At 40.2% G+C, this 20,313-nt stretch overlaps 1 protein-coding gene and 2 long non-coding RNA genes across 3 annotated transcripts; 2 read left to right on the top strand and 1 right to left on the bottom strand.

Moving 5' to 3' along the window:
* Positions 1 to 5,030: 5,030 nt before the first annotated feature.
* Positions 5,031 to 11,675, bottom strand: LOC116045076. Its single transcript, XR_004103848.2, has 3 exons — positions 11,665 to 11,675; positions 10,752 to 10,755; positions 5,031 to 5,126 (listed from the first exon to the last, which is right to left on the bottom strand). It is a non-coding gene; the product is annotated as an uncharacterized LOC116045076 (long non-coding RNA).
* LOC116045074 lies at positions 5,408 to 6,597 on the top strand. The gene is made up of 2 exons (XR_004103846.2): positions 5,408 to 5,818; positions 6,497 to 6,597. It is a non-coding gene; the product is annotated as an uncharacterized LOC116045074 (long non-coding RNA).
* Positions 8,360 to 14,227, top strand: LOC118493754. Its single transcript, XM_035994806.1, has 5 exons — positions 8,360 to 8,556; positions 8,763 to 9,016; positions 9,387 to 9,577; positions 9,700 to 9,783; positions 13,812 to 14,227. The coding sequence occupies exons 1-5, from the start codon at positions 8,467 to 8,469 to the stop codon at positions 13,859 to 13,861; spliced, it is 669 nt and encodes a 222-aa protein (XP_035850699.1). The 5' UTR covers positions 8,360 to 8,466; the 3' UTR covers positions 13,862 to 14,227.
* The last annotated feature ends 6,086 nt before the right edge of the window (positions 14,228 to 20,313 follow it).

The raw sequence follows: 20,313 nt of genomic DNA, 5'->3' as shown, positions 1-20,313 counted from the left end.
TGTTGATATATGAAAGCATCAAACATGTATTTTAGATAGGGCTGTCAAACGATTCATTTTTTTTAATCGCTGAAGTTCTATAGTTAATCGTGATTATATATTATATTATATACGATCGCATATTTTATCACATGATTAAAATTCTATTATTTTGCATTTCAGAACAGTTTAAGTACATATTAACAATCAAAAGCATTTTTTTCCAGTGTGTCTTGATTGGGAATCAAATGAATGCAAAGAAAGTTACTTTATGAACTTGATTTTAAGATTTGTAATTATTTATTTACTGTAAACAAAAGAAAAATGTGTGAATCTGTCATTATTGCACAATTCCTCCAAGTACCTAACTAAAAAACTAAAAAGCCCTATCCTTACTAGAGTCAATATAGTGTGCAGTAACTCCTAAATAATGTTGATTACTCACTGACGTCCAGTGATCACCGGTTAATGAGACAGCGTTTGCAGCACCTTGCAGCAGTTCCAGTTGGGCTGCTTTCTCCGTGTCGTACAGGCTGTGTATCTGTGAAAGCTACTGTCCCCCTCGACGGCAACGAGACAGGTCAACCGTAGTACATCTTTAAGACCCGAGTCCTCTACGATGCTGACAGGTCTGCAGTTAGTTGCCACCCGTTTCTATTACTGTAGTCATTTTTGGGATTTGGTTTCATCCACAGGTCGGCAAGTAGCACTCTCCTGAGTGGGTAGCATGCTAGCTGGTAGCATCACGTTAACTGTACTACTATGCTTAGCTCGTAGGTAGTAGCTCAAGCTTGACGTGCTTCGGTGATATTTTAATTCGGCTTTACACAATGTGCATATGGCTTTCGACTTGTCTACGAGCCGTCCGGGAGTTTTGGAAAATAAAAAGCGCCATTCAGGATTTAATTGCTGCTGTCTTTCTCCATCATGCCTGCAGCCTGCAGCAGCAGGATGTGTTACAAGGAACTGGCAGCTTGATGATAAGTAAAGGTGCTGCAAAGGGTCAAAATAGTAGCCTTGAACTGGAAGAAAATCTGGTGCTTACCTTTGAAATATCTGATTACAAATAAGGTTAAAGAGGTGTTTTCTTAAAATGATTCATTTTATCCCTTCAATGTATTTATACAAAGACAAAAAAATGACATTAATGTGGACTGCTCCTTTTTTAAACTGTCACCTATTTTGGTCCTGTTCTATCTCCTGTATTTTTTAGCAAGATGTCATTTATTTCCCCACATATTAACTATGAATTTGAATCCCTGTCATATGAACATGTATTGTTTGGGTTCTTTTCTTACGCTTCCATCAAGACAAATAAATACTACATCATCAATTTGATACTGTTACTCGCTACATTTCATATTCAAAAGTCTAAATTTACCAACCACAAACCATCTTTTTTAATATTTGAAAATGAACTCAAACATTACATTTCATCAATTCAATATTCAAAAAACAAAAAAGCTATTAAAACCATCAATCTATGTACCCACTATAAGATCTTTGTAAACTGTATTTATTATTTAAGTGCAATCCCCCTGGCATAATGTATATTTATATTTTATTTATTTCTGTTCTGACTGTCTATCTTTGAATGTTGTTTAAACAAAGACGGAGAGTGCTGGCGAGTGCCGGCTGTCACGTCAGACTGTGGAGCTTCTGAACTCCGACACGTTACACCAAATTTGCAATTAGCCATCAGTTTTCGTAAAACTGCCCATATTCAAGCTCTACATAGTTGATTCATCGCATAAAAAAGTATCAGAAGTGAATTTAGTGATGAAATAGCAGACAAACAATGTAAAAAGTTTCCAGTTGTCTACAACGGCAATGGTTGTGATTGTTGCGGCGCTTTGCATTGTGGGATACTGTATGCGAGATAGACTGGTCCGAGGCATACTGGAGATTTTTTCATCTCCGAATCAGTATGACATCCAGGTATTTTTGGCATACTGCATATTTTTGGCATCAGAGTTAGCGGCGATAAACGACCGTAAATTCATAAATTATGGACATAAAGTGTATAAATCTTGGATGTAACAGTTTGGATTTATTGCACAAAGACCCTGAAAAACTCTGGATTTCCAGGCTGGATACAAAACCTTCTGTAAGGGCTACGAAGACACCAAAGACATCAGCAGACGGTATGTTTATTTTCATTATGGTTATAAAGTTATGAATCAGAGATGCCGTTTCTTGTCGTATACGACAAGCTCAGACTCGGAGGGTTTTAAACTGGTACCGCTACTGCCCAATACTGCTTGCAATACAAGTTAGAAATAGGGGCACAGGTTGCTAATGTCAGCTTCTTTTAAATTGGCCTTGGAGGAGGGAACCGGAAATCGATCCAACTCTGCGTATCACCTGTTGGGGCAGCTCTTTCTGCTTAGTTCCAATAGAGCTCAACAGTCCAGCCCCTCCTCCGAGAGACCTTGGGTTCCGGAAGTAAATTTCTCATTCATTTCTCCCATTGATGTCTGGAAAAAATCCGTATATAAAGAGTTTTAGACCATGCCTTAGGCTAACCAGCTACGATGTGACTCATAAGCATACAACATATCATTTCAAGTGAAAAAACGAACAGAAAATCCAAAAAAAGTCAAAGGTACAAGACTGTGTACATATTTTCATTATCGAGCGAAGGAACTACTCATCCCATAAACCACTGCGCACCACTGAATAAAATAAGCTACGTTAGTTTAGCTAACAGCTAATTCGGCTAACCGCTAGCTGAGACAGCATGTAATAACTTTAAAAGACCCTCAAAATAAAACCTGAAAATAACCGTTAAAATTAGTGCTGTCAAACGATTAAAATACTTAATCGTGATTAATTGCATTAATGTCATAGTTAACTCGCACTTAATCGCAATTAATCAAACATTTTTCTCTATTCTAAATGTCCCTTGATTTCTTTTTGTCCCATTATTTTTTCTCATTTTAATGCTCTTATCAACATCATACGATACTTTCAAAACGGTGCCTGAACCGAAAAAAAAAAAAATAAAAAAAAAAATATATATATATATATATATTGTGATGTCACGAGAGGCTGTGTCCTGGAGGGACGTTACATTCCTCTGAGATGGCTGCAATCACAAACAGCTGTGGCTCCATCTGCTGGTGTAGCCGGGAACTCCACCCCTCAAGACACTACATTCCCACACAGCTGAGACCGATCAGATCCTGATGAGCTGAAGAGCTTTTTAAGGCCTAGAGACACACTCGTGTGTGTGTGTGTGGGCTTTGGAGAGACAAACTCCAAGCTGTGCTCTCTGCAGAGGATGAGACCGCTCCAGTATTGTTTCCAAGAGGAATACGAAAGGTGGGGAATACTTACCAGACGTTGGAAGGACTTACAGGCTGGATTGGCCACAGGCTGCAACTTGGATTGAAGTAAGGCTGAAAGGATTGTTTTTTTTTACCTGAGGGAATCAAGATTATGATTTAATAACCAGAAGAGACATTATTTAAAGTTTTGACCCTTGAAGATCAACCGGATCCTACTTGTGAAGTTGGAATGCTGTTTTTTTGTTAATTCCCAAGAACTATAATAAAATCCTTGTTTTGTTTGAACTTTGTCCTCGCACTACTTGAGCTGTCCCCCTGAGAGCGGTGTAGCCTCTCATGACGTCACATATGGTGGAGGATGCGGGCAGCTCAAGCGTTAATAGTGCATGTCAGAGGAGGATACTGAAAGTTTGATCACCCAGTTTTCCAAGTTGGCCGTAGGCCCCCCGCCAGTTAAAATGGAGGAAATTTTGAAAGCCCTCGTTGCTGGCCAGCAAGCCCAGATGCAAGCCAACGCGGCTCTCTTGGAGGAGCAAAGGAGAGCCAACTTTCTGAAGGCAGAGGAATTGCAGTTGCAGAGACGGATGGCTGACCAAAATGCCCGCCCAATAAAGGCAAGTGACTTTATATCTAAGATGGGGGTCACCGATGACGTTGAGGCGTACCTGCATGCCTTTGAAGCCACGGCCACTAGGGAAGCCTGGCCAGGCTGGATTGGCCACAGGCTGCAACTTGGATTGAAGTAAGGCTGAAAGGATTGTTTTTTTTTTTTTTTACCTGAGGGAATCAAGATTATGATTTAATAACCAGAAGAGACATTATTTGAAGTTTTGACCCTTGAAGATCAACCGGATCCTACTTGTGAAGTTGGAATGCTGTTTTTTTGTTAATTCCCAAGAACTATAATAAAATCCTTGTTTTGTTTGAACTTTGTCCTCGCACTACTTGAGCTGTCCCCCTGAGAGTGGTGTAGCCTCTCATGACGTCACTTGTTCAATTGTATTTGTCTGTATGTTCAAAAATATAAAAAACAATAATAAGTTGTCCTAAAAAAACAAAAACAAAAAAAGGAGCACAAAACGGCGAAAACAACCACTGGATGGGAAAAGGGTATTTTACAATAACTTTGAATGCACCACGAGGCTGGCAAGGCTGAGTCTGTGTTTTTCAGACAACGGCAGCTACAGTCTGGTGTTAGAATCCTCTACAGTGAAATACAGTCACACTTTACACCGTTGAGCTGTCAGCATTTTAACCGTGTTTACTCCAGCTGCTAGCTAACAGTAGGTTAACGTTAGCAGCTGCTGTTGACTAGCGTACCATCCGGCGATGTTTCAGCTCCCTCTAACGTCCGTTTTCGGAGCATCAGAGAGAAGCGCAGGCATTTAAGTGGCACCTAAATAAGGCACCGAAATCCGCGTTGCTATTCGGTCCGGTAGATAATGGTCGTTAAGGCACCTGTGCCGTATTAGCACCAGGTCTACAAAGTTTGCTAGGCCAAAAAGAACTTTAATCTCGCAATAAAAAAATTTACGGTGTTAAAATGGGTTTGCGTTAACGCCATTAACGTGTTTAACTGACAGCACTAGTTAAAATATATAACAGCTGTTACGTCAGCTGTAGCCTGCTTTACCCAGTGTTTAGTTTGAGTTAACGTCATTTTAGACTGAATCAAGCTGTCAGCTAGCGGTTAGCCGAATTAGCTGTTAGCTAAACTAATTAGCTTCCTGGTGGAGGCTAACGGCAGAAGCGTGGAACAGATCGTGATTCGTGCAGTGTCGTAAATCCTCATAAAACAGGATTATCATCTTGGGCATGCGCATGACGGATCATGCAGGCAGCTCCCAGCAGCTGCCCCTCCTCCCGCATCACTGTGGGATTGTTCAGGATTGTAGGTAATGGAGTACTTATCCAAGACACTGCGAATAAAAGACATTTATCTCAAAACAAGGTTGGTGCCCCATGAACTTTTGGCATCTATATGAGCATATATAATCGCTTAGTCATGTCGTAGCTGGTTTTAAATCTACCATCGACGGTTACGATTTTATGGCTTTAAATACTCCAATTGTCAATGGAGAAATTACATTGCATTTTTACTTCCGGAACCCGCTGTGGGCGGGACTGTTGAGCTCTGTACGGCATTTCAGAATGTTTGTAAACAATAGGCACCAAGATACTTCCGGGTGGCAGAACGCGAGCGGCTTCTACTGACCAACTGAAGAGATCCAGCCGGCTACTGTAAACAGTTACATAGTTAAAAACATTGTTGTTGATCAAAGTTGAAACAATGATGAAAACGTGTTGTGTTTGGGGTTGCGCCGCCAGATATACATCACAAGGTGTAGGGTTTTATCGATTTCCTTCAGAAAAAAGTACATTTATCCAGGGGAACCTGTGGGTGAGGAGGTTAAAGTGACTGGACGTTGTCAAAAGTAGTGTTACAGAGAAGATAGCAAGACTGCCTGGTGGCGGAGTAGCCATTTCTAACGGGGCAGACTTGGAACCAAACCTCCATCATCGTGTTTGTGGAAGACATTTTCTCACAGGTAATGTATAAAATATTTGGTTTGGTTGTCTTTGAGTAATCTAGCAAAACATAATGGCTAGCCTGCTAGCTAACGTCAGCTCTAGTTTTGGCAGTGCTAATGCTAGGTAGCGTTTGTCCAGCTGTAAAGAAACACCCACAGCTACACAGCTGATGGCTTAGAACTAGCTGTCACCGTCATGACTTGGCTCCATCGATATGCTTTCCAACTGACACCGTACAAGGTCACGTTAAATGTGTAAATGTAAGGGCAACAGTAGGAGCTGTAACACACTGAAAGCTTGCAATCTTTTTGAATGTAGTGCAAGCAAACAAAATTTTGACTAACGTTTCGTCAAGTGTTTGTTTACACTGAAAAGAAGACTGCAAGCTTTTACTGAACAGCAGCGCCCCCTTTTGTCCTAAGTCTGCTGTTCTGTGCAGTTTTTAAAGGATGAAACGTGAACTGCCCTACTCCATTAAAATGAAATGTTATAGCCTACATTATAGAGGGGACATTTTCTACAATTAAGGTCTAGGCCCAGGCTAACAAACAGCAGTGTTTGTGTTGTAAAGTTTGCTTTGTTAGGCCTGACTTGAGCTCTCCAGTGTCCAAAATTAACATAAAAGTAACATTTGGTAAAATATAGTCACTTAAGATCACATACTTAAATGGTCTATGTCTTTGTTTATTATGCAGGTTGTCCGAACCCCGACCCCGACCACCCTGACTTTGCTCCTTCACAACACCTGGGACCTGAGTTAACCGATCCAACCGCATCTGCTAAGAGAGCAGCAGATAAACAGGGTCGGTACCATCGAGCAGTGAAAAGGAGACAGCTTATTCTGCAGCTGGACCAGGACCAGAACCAGAGATTGTTTCTGACATAGAAGACAACCAGGAAGAAGAAGGGGACAACCAAGACAATGGGGGACAATGTCATATGTGTGAAATGCTACAGCAAGAGGTACATAGGTTGTGTTTAGAGAGAGACTCTTACAAAGACAAGCTGTCAAAATTGTCCATCTCTTCAGAAAATTTCATTGTCACAGAGAATGATGCAGCTAGTCAAATTAAGCGCAAACAGAAATTCTTTTCATTTTATTTTGGACTGCCATCTTTTGCTGTGTTTATTTGGATTTTGAACTTAATTGCACCACTTATTAAAGAAAGAAGGGTTATCTCCAAGGAGAATCAACTTCATTTAACTTTGATGAAGCTCCGACATGGACTTGCCCATTTAGACCTTGGTTTCCGGTTTGGTGTGTCCTCTGCATGGGTTTCAAATGTTATCAACGAAGTCATACCTGTCCTTGCAAAGCGTCTCCAATTTTTAATCTCCTGGCCATCTGCAGAGGTTCTTCGGAAGAACATGCCACAGAAGTTCAAGAAGAGGTTTAAGAAATGCGTAGTTATCATTGACAGGCCATTCAATCTCAGGGCTAGAGCCCAGACCTGGTCGAATTATAAACACCATAATACTCTTAAGGCTCGATAGGTATCACACCCTATGGCTCAATATCATTTATTTCCAAAATGCGGGGAGGGAGGATATCAGATAAAGAGATCAGTGGTAAGAATGGCTTTTACAGTAACATTCATCCAGGCAATCCGGTGATGGCACATAGAGGTTTTCTGATAGGTGACCACCTGGCTAGGCTTGGTGCCACACTGGTCATGCCTCCATTCTTGAAGGGGAGAAAGCAGCTACCTGGGTGTGATGTTGAGAGGGCCCGCCAACTTTCAGCATTGCGTATTCATGTGGAGCGAGCTATTGAACGGATCAAGATCTTTAGAATTCTGAAAAACACGCTCCCTCTGACCCTTGCTCCTCTCTCCAGTGACATATTGACCGTCTGTTATAAGTCTGTTGTTACTTATTAAATAATACTACTACCGGACTGTGATTACTTTCCTCTCACTCTTTAACAAATTGATAAGATGGAATCTCTTGTGATTACTCTTGTGAAAAGATCAGAATCAGCTTAATTGGCCAGGATTGCATAAACAAACAAGGAATTTGACTCCGGTTAATCTTAAAGTAAGAAATATAAAAAATACTGTTAAGTGTACTGTATAACAATACAATAGAATTTACAATTTTACAAAAGAAATATACAAAAGAGAGGGAAGGAATAGTGCAATATCAGTCTGTATAGTCTGGGATTATAGGATGTAGATATGAATACAGTGCAAGGCAGATCAGTGCAATGGTAATATATTAATAACAATATTGTAATTGTAGGATTGAAATAGACATGAGGTAGATGGTCAGTGTATGTTTTGGTCATTTGATTTTCATTTCATGGACAGGTATTAAAAAACAAAAAAACGAGTGATTATTTGATTTTCGTTTTAAAAAACAAAATTGAAAATTGAAATACAAAGCATTTTTCCTTTTCATGGTCAAAAACGGATGAGCGAAATTTAAAAAATGATTTGATTTTCATTTTCTATTTCATACAACAAAACATATAATCACTAGAAAACAGAAACGAAAAAAGTCCTGTTTTTTCATATTCTCAGACCGGATGTTGTCGCAAAAGGACCAATGAGACTGGTGCCGCCGTGTAGTGAAAAGACGCTGCTTCACGTGTAACGCTCATCTAGCTAGCGTGACACACATTTCTGTTCAAACTAAAACTTGTTACTTGCTACGTTAGATAGACATGGACCAGTACATAGTTTTCAGGAACAATAAACGAGTGTGCCTCAGGGAAGAAGACATGACTGCAGAGAAACTTAGTCGCATATTTCAGGTAAAAAAAAAATACGTATGTTCTCTAGGGCATCAGTCTCTGAGGGTAGCCTGTTAACCTGACCCTTGAGACGAGCTGTTCCGACCGTTAACCGTTAGCCTAATTTATAACGTAATTTAGACATTTAGAATTTGGAGAAGTTTTACTCTCAGCATTCACTGAAGAAAATGCACTGAGTGGTTGTGTAATGTACACTTTCTTAACAGGTCTCAACTCATAGTCTTTACCTGACTAACGATGCAAATGTGGCATTGTTTCCGGGAGCATCTGGCGTGTTCAGCTCATTCAACCTTACTGCAAGAGGTCATTATGAGGTTCACGGTGAGGACGAGGACGCCTCATCAGCTTCAACTAACGTTGGCCGCACGGGCCAACGTTTTGCATTCATGCGAACACCGTTGACTACTGCGAGTTCAACTGCCTCAGCCACCCCCAGAGCAGTCACTAAAACATTTCAAAGGTAATGTCCTAAATTGGTTGTTAAATAACGGTGATATGATTTAATATTTTAAAATGTACTAATTAGGTGACAGGATAGGAAATGAATAAAAATGTAATTGTAATTTCATTACAAAACACCCAAAGTTAACATTTGATGATATGCTCATATCAACTACAGTTGCCATTCTTTGTCTCCTTTGTAGCTGTTGTGTAATAACATTTAATAGTACTTTTGCATTTCATTTACATTATGTACATTAATTTTCCCCCTGACTCTGCTAAGTGGCAATATGGTTATTGTTGATAACAAAATACACAAGACCATTAACCATTGCCAGATTTATAAATGACCTGTGTGTGTCATATCAATTATTTTAATATTCTTCCAGATCACTGTACCTGGCTGAGGTCGTTGGTGGGAGGTTGATTCCCAGCAGAATGGTGGTGGTCAGGTTTTTGGAATGTGAGGCTAATCTTCAGGGGATCATAGGAAAAGTACAAGATGCCATTGGAAGCTATGACCCTATGGTACTGACTGATGCACAGGGTAATGCTATTTTGGAGTCTGAAGGAACAACCGGTGGGTGACATTTAGTTTCTCGTTTAGTTTCTCGAAGATTAGATGATACATCATTACTCATGATTGAACCATCTACCTAAGTTGTAATGTTTTTTTCCTGGTTTCCACAACTATTCCAAAAGGGTCACACTACTGGAAACAGAATGTACGAAAGATTCTTGCTGTGCGTTCCAGGAGTTGCAGGGTAAAAAAAGGAGGCGACTCAGGTAATCTTAAAGGAACACACCGTGAGTCCCGTTATTGGGACTTTTTCTTATTCACCGTATCCCCCAGAGTTAAATAAGTCCGTACATACCCTTCTCATCTCCGTGCGTGTCGTAACCAGTGTTGGGCAAGTTACTTCCAAAATGTAATACATTATAGATTACTAGTTACTGTCATTTGAGAGTAATTAGTTATATTACAATATTACTGTCTCTGAATTGTAATGCGTTACACTACTTTTGCATTACTTTTGAGTTACTTTTACCAAAATAACAGGGGAAGTTTGATTTGGCAGCTAGCTTGTGAATCCACTTTAATACATCATAGATTATTCATATTTTGTATAATTAATATAAATATGCAAAGTAACTAAAGCTATAAAAACATAGATAAGTAAAACGTATAATAGGCAATTAGGAGAAAATGAAAATACTCAATTAAAAGTACGGCATTGTTGTAAAATGTTTGTTTATAGCACTTGAATAAGAAATTCATGTTGTTTAGTTTAAAACACTCTAAAGGAAATGTTCAATTATAGTGTGATTAAAACTCACTATTTACATTATTTACAGTACTTGATTTACAGCTGATTTGTGAAAAGGTAGCCTACACAACCTTATTTAACAGTAATTTTGTTATGGCTTTGTCTGAGACCCAGAACACAGAGGCACACAAACATGAACTCAAGTGGAAAGTTTATAGAGTCTTTAATCTGAGATAACAGGACAACAAAGGAAGGTCAGCTAGCTGGGCTGGCGATGAGGTCCGGATAGCAGCGGACGAAGAAGGACGTCGTGTCCAAATGCTCACAGGGATCCAGGCTGAGGGTAGCACTGCAGAGGGGCGAGGAGCTGTAGCAGGCTCACGGGAATCCAGGAGAATGGTGGCACGGCTGCGAGGCGAGGGCTGCGGCAAACGGCGAGCAGGAGTTGCTGCAATCTGGAGTTGAACAAAGGGAGCAGGTGAGTACAGAGCTCGAGGAACAAACACAGGCTAAGATTGCACATTAGAATAACACGAGGAGATTGCTGAGAGCCAAGTTACCACTTTGGTAAACAAAACGATCTGGCGCCGAATGCAGATTCCAACCGGAATAAAAGGCTGCAGCCGCAATCAAGTGAATCCGTCACAGCTGAGCGGCGGCGATGGAGAACAGCCAGCTGCCGTGCAGGTAGGTCGCTCGCCTGGCCACGCCCCTTGACCCAGATTCCGCTCCTCATCCAGACAGACACACAAACAGAGAAAAAACAAGAAGGGGAGAGGGAAAAACAGACAAAACAAACACTCCCAGGACAGCTGTCCATGACAAATTTAGTTTTACTGCGAACCGTCACAGGAAGTGCTTTTATTTTGAAGTAGGCTACACGGACGTTGTCTGTTGTGTAGCCTACTCTCTTGCTAGCTTACTGAGATGCAACATGTCCGTCAGGCTCAAGTTGTTCACTTTCTTGTTTGTAAAACTGCAACATATTGAACAGTAAATGGTCACAGTAAAAGACAAGCGTTTTTGGTCGTCATTCGAAGCCATTCCACTACAGGCATAGTTACTCTCCACGGCTGATAAAATGCAATGATATTTACGTGTAGCAAGCCTCAACATTAATTCCCGACATGTTTATATCTGTCAGCCGCTGACGTACCGTCACCTGTTGGGACATACATGCTGTCCGTACCGTCTCTGGTTCTGGCTCTGACCACGGGAACAGAAACAGGACAGCTCACTTCAACGCAGCGTAATAACTCCTGAAAATAATATCCATCTCGCAAATGTATCTGTCTCTGCAGTCATCTCAACCATCGAATACAGCGACAGGAAAATAATACGGCTTTTTTTTTTCCTGTGAAGAAATGTGTCGCGGTGTTGGTGAATTCTTAAAAAAAACGCACCACTAAATGTTGCGTTAAAATGCGTTGTAACTCGCGTTACTGAGACTGTAACGAGTATAATATTACCGAAATTTAATTAGTAATGCGTTATATTACTGCGTTACAGCAAAAAGGAATACATTACTGTAATTGCGTTACTTTTGTAACGCGTTACTCCCAACACTGGTCGTAACTGACGCGCCCACCGCTAGCCTAGCTTAGCACAGATCGCGAGTCTCTAGTATCATTAACCCGGTTCAGTTGAGTCCTACTACAATTCAATCTAAAATGATAACAGCGCCACACACAAACCTCTTGCAACATTAGCTTCTACTATGCTAGCCATCTTAGCTGCAACAAGCTTTATAACTTACAATTTTGTAGGCAACAGCAACTCCACAAGTCAACTCAAGTGCCTGAGTGAGCAGAGAGACAGTCCTGACCCGCAGACTCAGAGCCGGATGCTCGCAGACCATGGGATTCATGAGTCAACGAGGGCTCGTTAGTTGTCGGGGATTCATGAGTTTTCGGTGATTCATGAGTTGTCACGCAAATCCGCCGGCTATATGAGTGGATCTGATTCAGACGAGCGAGTGAAGTCTCTCCTCGAGCTCAGGGTAAAGCAAATCAACAACAAAAGCCATTCTTTCACTTCTGAAATAACATACAATGTTCTGCACGTAGCCTAGCTAGGCCTACTGTAGGTTTGGTGTATAAATGTAGTATATTAAAATGCAATTAGGGCAAGCAGACAGTCCGTAAGCTCACCTCGCCGACAACTCATGTTTTTTTTGTCTTCAAAAAACTTTATTATTCAAGTACAGATACACATACACATTGAAAACATTAAATGCATACATACATACATACATGAAAAAGGGACGCATGGAATTTACATTAAAGAGGTTGTAAGTCAATGTGGCTTTCTTATTTGTCAGTCCTATTAAAGTTTTCAATCAAATCAAATGGGGAGGGGGGGGCTTCAATACCTAACAAATCTATCTCTTTCTCTCCCTGACCCTGTCTTTCACTGGTTGAATCCTGAACATATTGTAAACAAATTAATAACATAACTAATTCCACTGGTCGACTGATACCTCCGGTTCAGGCTGGTCCTCATCCTCAACACGTGCCTTTTTCAGTCGCGGAAAACTTTTAAATACACATCTGGATTGAAGCAGCAAACATTCAGTGTAAGAGTAAAACATGACATAACATTATGTATAATACGTTTATTTGATTCAAAGCTGCTACATATAGTGTTTTGACCTCGACAACCCAACTGCATTTTACCGCAAACTTGCGACTAGTTAACTTTCTAAAGCAGGCGCAAACGCCTTAATCGTGTTTTACACTAGACACAGCTGTCGCGCACGGCTTTTTTTTTTTTTCAGTGGCGCGCGACAAAGCGGAAACGGGAGGCCTGAACGGGTTCGCCGACAACCGGATGCCAGGACTCTCACAGTGACTGCAAGTCTCTCTTGTAAACTTACTAGGTTAAGATGAGTTATTTTATGGTGAATGAAAGGCTTGATCCGACAAAGCAGGTCATCGAATCAAATCGAAGCATTGACGTCAATGCTGCTGTCAGTTCTGCCGTTGTTTACCTTTTTCTTCTTCTTCTAGTCCGTAGAAAGAGCAACGTCTGTAGCCTTTGCTCATTAGCGCCACCTCTGTTCAGGAGAAGACTGCAACTAGTGTCGCGACCACCAGCGCGGGTATAAATAGTCACTGCGATCCCATGACGTCACATTTGTACGCGCCAGCTGGGCTGCGTCTAGTCCATAAGGGCCCTGACACACCAACCAGACGGCCGACCGTCGGCAGAAAAGCCAGTCGGACTGATCAGTCAGCGTGCGCGAAACGTAATACATCTCCATAGCAGCAGGAGGCGCTGCTCTGTATTGTTTCCATTAACAGTCTGATTATTTCCTTTTGTTAGACAAGAGTCTTGTTTTGAACAGATGAATTACATTAGTAGCTGCCCTGACTTGGCCAAGCTACATTCATGAATAAAACCCTTGCTTTTGTTATTAAGTTGTTTGTTTCTTTCCCCTTTTCTAACTTCTTCAAACAAAAGGTTAGGCTTCCACCCCACCACCGTTACCAAAGCTGCTAAAACACAACCAGTACATATTTATTAACTTTTTTTCCCTTGTAACAGCCGAAAAGATGACGAAGCTGCAGGCATTGGAGAGGTCACTGAGAAATTAGAAGAGCTTGTACTGGCATCCCAGAGCCTACCAGATATCACTGCAGCAATCGGAGAGCTCACCAACCTGGCTGCCACTCAGAGAGTCATCCTGAATCATACACAGCTACAGACCATCAAGCAAGGATTCTGCTGTGTTGTTTGTATGAGTAAGTATGCAATAGATATTGTCCCACATGAAAGATAATTCTGGATCCATTTTATTTTGTGTGACAGAATTTGAGATTTCCAAATACACATCATTTTTTACATTCTCTACCCAAGATCAGCTGTGTCTCATCCACAACAATTAACTGCATCTGATGCAAACCTTTTTGTAACAGCTCATGATGTAATGATACAAAAACAAAGACATTTTTTAAGCACTAAAGTTGCTTAAAGTTATACCTTTACCTGTAAAATAAAAGAACATACTGTTAGTCTTAAAACTTGTGAATGTCTGTTGTAATTATGTTAATCTTCGCAACACTGGTTTATATTACCTGGAATTCTGTGAGCATTCCATGACTCAACCGTTCTTGTAAGACTGGCACAACTGGCCAGTCAGGTTGGACACACAGTATCTCACAAGGTTGTCTTCCATGTCTAGTTCCTCTTGATCCATCAACTGCAGAAGGGCTGTCTTCAGTGGATAAGTGACACGATTGTTCACCTCAGGCCAGACTCGTTCAACTACATAGTTCTAAAAAACGATTCGTCATTAGTCAATTTGTTTTAGTGGGTTAAAGAAAAATATATATACAGTATGTTAAGTCCTATTGCGTAAAATATGGTTATTATGCAAATTGAAATCTGTAAATTTACCAACTCAGCTGTCATACTGTCCACCTAACTGGGCATGCAAATTGACCGCTGATCTAGTCAATTTAGTTTTACCAGGAACCTTTACCCAAATGGACTCACACAAAAAACAACGCTCATCAAGTAAGTAAGTTTAGTGTTGAGCTGTAACCAGATTTAAAAAGAAAGCTGTTCTTGGCCAAAGTTAATGCTATGTTTACCCTAAAATTTAGAATTTGCTGCTAAAGCAAACTCAATAGTACTCATAAAATCATGCATGCAGTACAAGTAGTGTGTTGCTGAAGCAACCACACAAACTATTGAACTGTACCCTTGTGGATGAAGTCTGTAAATAAGGTCTTCTCTCCTGATTGTGGCGATGAGATGACAGCAGCTCCTGCATGAAGAGGGTCAAATAAAATCCTTTCCATGATCTACTCGCACCTGGTCCGACATCCCATAGGTAAGTACAGCAGGCCTATTGGATGGAAGAGGGGGTTTTAATTTGTGCAACTTTTCAAGCTTCATTATCCAAATCACTTATTCACACTATAATAACAATGTAGATGTCCAGCAATTATCATTTAGTCATATTGACTAAATGCACTAGCTATGTGTATGCAATATTTTACAACTATTTAAGGGATAGTCTAATTTATTTGGGAGCAATATTTGTTATTTTGTTACATTATTTGCAGCCTCTCTTTTCTCTCCAATTTCTGAAAGGCATAATTTAATTTGATAGGTGGGTTTAAGGTAAATGACTAGTGAAAAATGTGTGTGATTGAACCATGCTCTTACTGTAAAGCAGCCTTTAAAACCAAAAATAGACTGCACTTATGTCATATCATGGTTATTATGATATCCAAAGTCCCAGACCATTTATAGTCTCATATCATGATGTTGATATAAAATTGCCAACAAACAGTCTTGAAGAAATGACATAACCTTTAGTGCCCGCAAAGAACATTGGGTATTACCTGAAAACATCTTCATAAATGGCAAGGTTGTTTTTTATAGGCATTGTAGAATGACCAACAACCTTTTTGCTGAAGCCATCAATGGCTAAAACGTACATAGTAAGTTTTTCATTTTGGTCCAAATGAGACTGTAACATACCTGACGTCTTGCTTCATGGTAAGGCTGATGTATAGTTCTGAGCACTGATCCAATTTGTGTCTCAGCAGCATGCACTCCTTTCATGGCGAGATACCCCTTTAACATCCTTCTTCCATATGTGGGTCCCATCTAGAAAATAACAAATTAACATGATTTTCATATTCCACAATCATATTAGCTGATATGTTTATCATGAAAATAGACAATGCAGTATGCATGTGGGTGTTCTTTTGATGGGATTTATGAGTGCTGTTTATGTGTATGCAAGTACTCTTCGTTTTTCAATCACTCTCTCCATCTATCTCTCTCACTCACACACACACACACACACACACACACACACACACACACACACACACACGCACGCATGCGCACGCACACACACACACACACACACACACACACACACACACACACACACACACACACACACACACACACAAATCAGTAGCAAAAGGAAAATATAGCAGGTTCATACCTCGGTTATAGCTTTTGCCACTTCCAACTCCGAATGTGCATCTGGGAGTCCCATCAAGCTTGAGCCATTTTCAGCACAAATTCTCCTCACATTTCTTGCAGAAAATCCTCTTGCGCCCCCACTTTCCTGATGTATGCGTGCAGAGATTTCTGCAGATGACATGCCTTGTTTCGCCATGTCTAAAATCACATCAGAGTATGGATCCAAAGCCATTTTAGCGTGGGCTAAAGGCAACACTGGTAACGTAACACCAGCAATTATAGTGTTTTCGCGCAAATGTTCTTGCCGTATGAAAACATCCGGTCTGAGAATATAAAAAAACAGGCACTTCCTTCTTCCCTGAGGCACACTTGTTTATTGTTCCTGAAAACTATGTACTGGTCCATGTCTATCTAACGTAGCAAGTAACAAGTTTTAGTTTGAACAGAAATGTGTGTCACGCTAGCTAGATGAGCGTTACACGTGAAGCAGCCTCTTTTCACTACACGGCGGCACCAGTCTCATTGGTCCTTTTGCGACAACATCCGGTCTGAGAATATGAAAAAACAGGCCTTTTTTCGTTTCTGTTTTTTAGTGATTATATGTTTTGTTGTATGAAATAGAAAATGAAAATCAAATCATTTTTTAAATTTCGCTCATCCGTTTTTGACCATGAAAAGGAAAAATGCTTTGTATTTCAATTTTCAATTTTGTTTTTTAAAACGAAAATCAAATAACCACTCGGTTTTTTTTGTTTTTTAATACCCGTTTATGAAATGAAAATCGAATGACCAAAACATACACTGACCGTAGATGATCAGAACAGTGATGATTGACTTTGTTTAGTGTAGGGGTGGGGGCTATTTCTGAGCGTTCAACAGAGTGACTGCTTGGGGAAAGAAACAGTCTTTGTGTCGGCTGGTTTTGGCGAACAGTGCCCTGTATCTCCTACCAGAGGGAAGGAGGGTGAACAGTTTGTGACCGGGATGTGAGGGGTCTGCAGAGATTTTTGCTGCCCTTTTCCTGACCCTGGACCACGATACACGATACAACTTTATTGTCAGCCAAGGCTGAAATTCTTTGTGCATCCCTGGGTGGCTCGCATAGAAAAAGGAGGACATACACATACATACAAACATACATGAGATCAACAACACCAACAGACATACATGATACATTACCTCAAATGACATAAACTTCCAAATAGGAAAAACAAAGAAAACATGTATAACAACAGAAAATGACATAAACATACACACAGACAATGTCTTGGAGACGTATATCCCTGAAATAAGTATTGCACTAGATTTAATGTAGCTGGTTTAACAATAGGATAGATTGATGTATGAAAGAGTTTTTAAATCTGATGCGATTAAAAGAATGAACTCTAAAGCATCTGTTTTCAAGGCAGAATATTCACTGTGCAAGACATGTGAAGAGTCATTTGAAATATTTCTAAATTTCTAAATCTTCTTTCTTTTTCTAAGCATACTATTATTATGAGCCTCCTGAGTGTTCTACAGGTAGTCCTATAATCTTTGAACAAATTTTAATCTGATTGAATAGCTTTGTTTTATTTTTAACTGATAGGCTACTTAGCCAAGCAGTACTACAGTAGAGCATGATACTCTGAATTACTGATGTTGAAAAACAAAGAAATAATTTGGCTACTAGCTCCTTTACCAGTATATATCCATCTTTGAATCAAAACCCTTTGCTCCTTAACTTTGTTGTGTACTTCACTGATTTATGTTTGGATTATTTGATTTATTACTGTATTCATCTTATTGTTATTCTTTCTTTTTTTCTCTTTTAAGATAAATATGTACGCACATCTTTAATAAATGTCCGTTATCTTTGTATACAATTTTACTTGGTTTCATTGTCATGTTCTTCCCCCCTTAATGCCATACCTAGAACTTGCCTAATACACAACTGGATAAACAGCACCTCTCCTAACATAACTAGTAAGGTATTATTCATTCGTGGAGCATAGAGGTACACAAAGATTTTTGCAACATTCAATAAACATTTCTTAGGTAAGTGTTGTCTCTTTTTTTCTTTTCAGCACAAGTTGAGCTAACAGTCTACTTTCTATTTAAAACATGTAATGAAAGCACAATAATAAAAAAAAAAGATAATTACAATATTTACTAGATGAGAAAAATATGATTTACATTGAAAAAGTGTTAGTGCTGTACATATTCATGTCTGCATTATCTACATCTGCCACAAAGCCACTGTTTTGTCTTTCTTTTGATGCCTACACAACTGTAGTGGTACATTTTCACACTGCAGTTTTCATTAGAGCAGATTATGGTCCTTCCAAACTTGGGTCTGCTGCAAGTGCAAGTGACTACATCATCCTGCCTTGTTTCCATTGTCTTCTTAAGGAGTTCTGGGATAAGGTGTGTTTCAACAAACACTTTAGTTTAGCGCAACAAATTAGTGATACGATCTTCATCTCGTGACACATTGACGATGACGAGGCCAGGCTCTGTCCAAATAACAAAGTTGCACTCGGTACAGTTGGTCACTAGCATTTGTGTTTGTACCTGATCATAATACTGGTGTGCCTTCTTCAGATTACCATGAGTATCTAAGCAAAAAGTTGGATCTTGGATTTGTAGGATGTCAATAGAGCACAAGTCCTTGTATTTGAAAGGGCATTTCATTTCCAGAACTGCGTCTCCATGACAGTCACATGTTGAGAGCCCATCAGGTGATGCTGCAAGGAATGGGTAAGGCTGGCAGATGACAAGGCCTGTGCGTTACAAATCAAAGTTTGTGTGTACTGTTGTCATGTGTTGATAAAACTCGTCTCTTGCAGTGTCTTTGTGCTCAGTACCCCATTTTACTGAGGGGATGTGGGAGATGCTCTTGGTATCATACTGCATGATGGTCCTTACAGCTGAAGCTCCATCTGCTTTGCGTTTGATGACCCTGTGGATGTTGCTGGCAGTCACTCTTCCTCTTCTCTGAGCACTCCAAAGGTGTGACTGGGACTGAGCAACAGTTGCTTGAGACAGATTGTCAATTGTTAGTTGTTTCTGATAGATCATGCTGCTTGATGTTTTGGTGCATGATCACAAACAAAATAGTTATAAGCCTCTAGTGACTTATAGGCTCGCAAAGCCTCACCTGCACAAGGGCCTGGAGTATTAATCAGGTAGTTAAAAAGGTCAAGATACTCGAACAGGGGCAATTTATTAGCATCAGCAGCATACCAGCCATCATCTAGATTGTATGGATCTGGCAAAGACAGAATCTGATCTTCAAACGAGAGTTTCAGTTTACCAGTGTACCTATTGGAATCACATTTGTCCAACTGAAGAAGATATGCAGAAAGATTAGACATATTTCGTGAAAACTTTCTGTCTCTCCCTCAGTCTGTCTCTGAAAGCAACTGCCTGCCTTCTTTCTGTCTGGACTGGATGCTCCTGCCTGTCTTTGGGCTCCCTCTCATTGCAGTCACTTCTCTATTCTGCTTTGCTCTGTCAGGTCCCTAGTGTTCAATATAAAAAAAAAAAAACGTGGTTCTGTTAAATTGCAGAGTGACTGGAAGAATGTGCAAACAACCAATATTAAAACTGCTAAGAGGAAATCTTAATGATCCGCTAAATGATATGATTCATCCAACGTTTACCTTTCTGCTGCCAACCCTGCTTGCTCTTCAACTCTGCTTCATGTAATCTCAAAACTGTCCATCTACAAAATCATAGCAGAGCATAATTATCTTCAGCTGGGGAAATTCGAGACTAATATTAGTAAACTTAAGGTCTCTTTTGAAGATCAGACTCATTGCCAGTCGCTGCCTGAAGTAAAAGTATTATACAAGGAAGAGACCGAACTTCTAGTGCCATGTAGGCTACTGATCAAATGTCAATGGAAGAAATAGGAAAAGCAAAACATAGTTGTGTGTGCACCACATTGGTTTCACCATCACCGCGAGTTTAGTTTGAGTGCTGAGTAGCGCTAGGCTACAGCGCCCTATCCATTTCACCGTCAAAAGCTCACGTCTGTGCCATCCGATCCGAGCAACAGAAAACAATCATAGGCTTTTTAGTTGGATAACAGGGAAATAGACCATCTACCGTA

Source organism: Sander lucioperca, chromosome 2 (genome assembly GCF_008315115.2).
Source record: "Sander lucioperca isolate FBNREF2018 chromosome 2, SLUC_FBN_1.2, whole genome shotgun sequence".
Taxonomy (NCBI): domain Eukaryota; kingdom Metazoa; phylum Chordata; class Actinopteri; order Perciformes; family Percidae; genus Sander; species Sander lucioperca.
The sequence above is the reverse complement of the archived record's forward strand: the minus strand, read 5'-3'. Positions and strand labels throughout refer to the sequence as shown.

What these genes read in the sequence shown, in the direction of transcription:
- LOC118493754 (XM_035994806.1), top strand. Translation starts at nt 8,467, where the DNA reads ATGGACCAGTACATAGTTTTCAGGAACAATAAACGAGTGTGCCTCAGG. An exon ending in GTCACTAAAACATTTCAAAG is followed by an intron (nt 9,017 to 9,386) that starts GTAATGTCCTAA and finishes ATATTCTTCCAG; the next exon opens with ATCACTGTACCTGGCTGAGG. An exon ending in AAAAAAAGGAGGCGACTCAG is followed by an intron (nt 9,784 to 13,811) that starts GTAATCTTAAAG and finishes CCCTTGTAACAG; the next exon opens with CCGAAAAGATGACGAAGCTG.